We start from the raw sequence: 944 nt of genomic DNA, 5'->3' as shown, positions 1-944 counted from the left end.
CCCCGTTCACCAGCAAGCGCGGCCCCCGGAGCTACAACAAGGGCCGAGGAGCCAAGAAGCTGGGCGTGCTCACCTCCAACAAGAAGTTCATCCTCATCAAGGAGATGGTGCCTCAGTTCATCGTCCCCGACCTGGCGGGCTTCAAGCTCAAGCCCTACGTCTCATACCGCGCCCCCGAGGGCTCCGAGCCGCCGATGACGGCCAAGCAGCTCTTCACCGAGGTGGTGGCTCCCCACATCGAGAAGGACGTGAAGGCAGGCACTTTTGACCCCAACAACCTGGAAAAGTATGGCTTCGAGCCGACGCAGGAGGGCAAGCTCTTCCAGCTCTTCCCCAAGAACTATGTGCGGTAGGGAGCGAGCACCGGGCTCCCGGGGCTGCGGCGGCACCTCCAGCGCGCTGGGAGGAACATCGCCGTTGTGTGACACGACCTGCACCGGCAAATACGGGACAGTTTCTGTCACTGGCTATTAAAAGCAAATCCTTCCATTTTGTCTTTCTGTAATGTCTGATTTAAATTGCTGTGTGGAAAATGGCGATTAATTTCTCGTCCATATTTAAGGAAAGTGTTACTTGTGTCTTGCACCACGTGTATAGTTGTTGTGTAAGCTTGCAAGTGTCCTGCTTGCAGGTGCTGATCATTAGCAGGAGGGAGTTTCTCTCTGGGTTGCTGAAACATCATTCCTTCCTTCTGGGAAGGAATTCCTGTCCTCTGGGAACAAAAGAGGGCATGTCTTATCTCCTTGGGGGAGTCTGGAGTTTCCTGGCTTACATAGCAGGCCACCGCAAGCCAAACAGCGTACCCTGGTCAGAGCGTTGCCACCGCTCACGCCAAGCAGCAGTTATGGCCAAAGAGGGAACACTGGGATGGATTTGCCCCCAGCCCCAATGAGGTGTTCCACTGAACCAGGAGTGAGACCTCCAACAGGCAAAATCAAATCTGT

At 55.1% G+C, this 944-nt stretch overlaps 1 protein-coding gene across 1 annotated transcript; it reads left to right on the top strand.

Annotated features, from left to right (window-relative positions):
- Nucleotides 1-5: 5 nt before the first annotated feature.
- On the top strand, nt 6-353 carry MRPL41 (mitochondrial ribosomal protein L41; the record flags this gene model as incomplete). The annotated part of the gene is made up of 1 exon (XM_009699683.1): nt 6-353. A coding segment is annotated over one exon (348 nt), but the record flags the coding sequence as incomplete, so codon positions are not given.
- Between the last annotated feature and the right edge of the window lie 591 nt (nt 354-944).

Source organism: Cariama cristata, unplaced genomic scaffold, assembly GCF_000690535.1.
Source record: "Cariama cristata isolate BGI_N322 unplaced genomic scaffold, ASM69053v1 scaffold26804, whole genome shotgun sequence".
NCBI lineage: Eukaryota > Metazoa > Chordata > Aves > Cariamiformes > Cariamidae > Cariama > Cariama cristata.
Note: the sequence above shows the minus strand (reverse complement) of the source record. Positions and strands in the feature narration are given on the sequence as shown.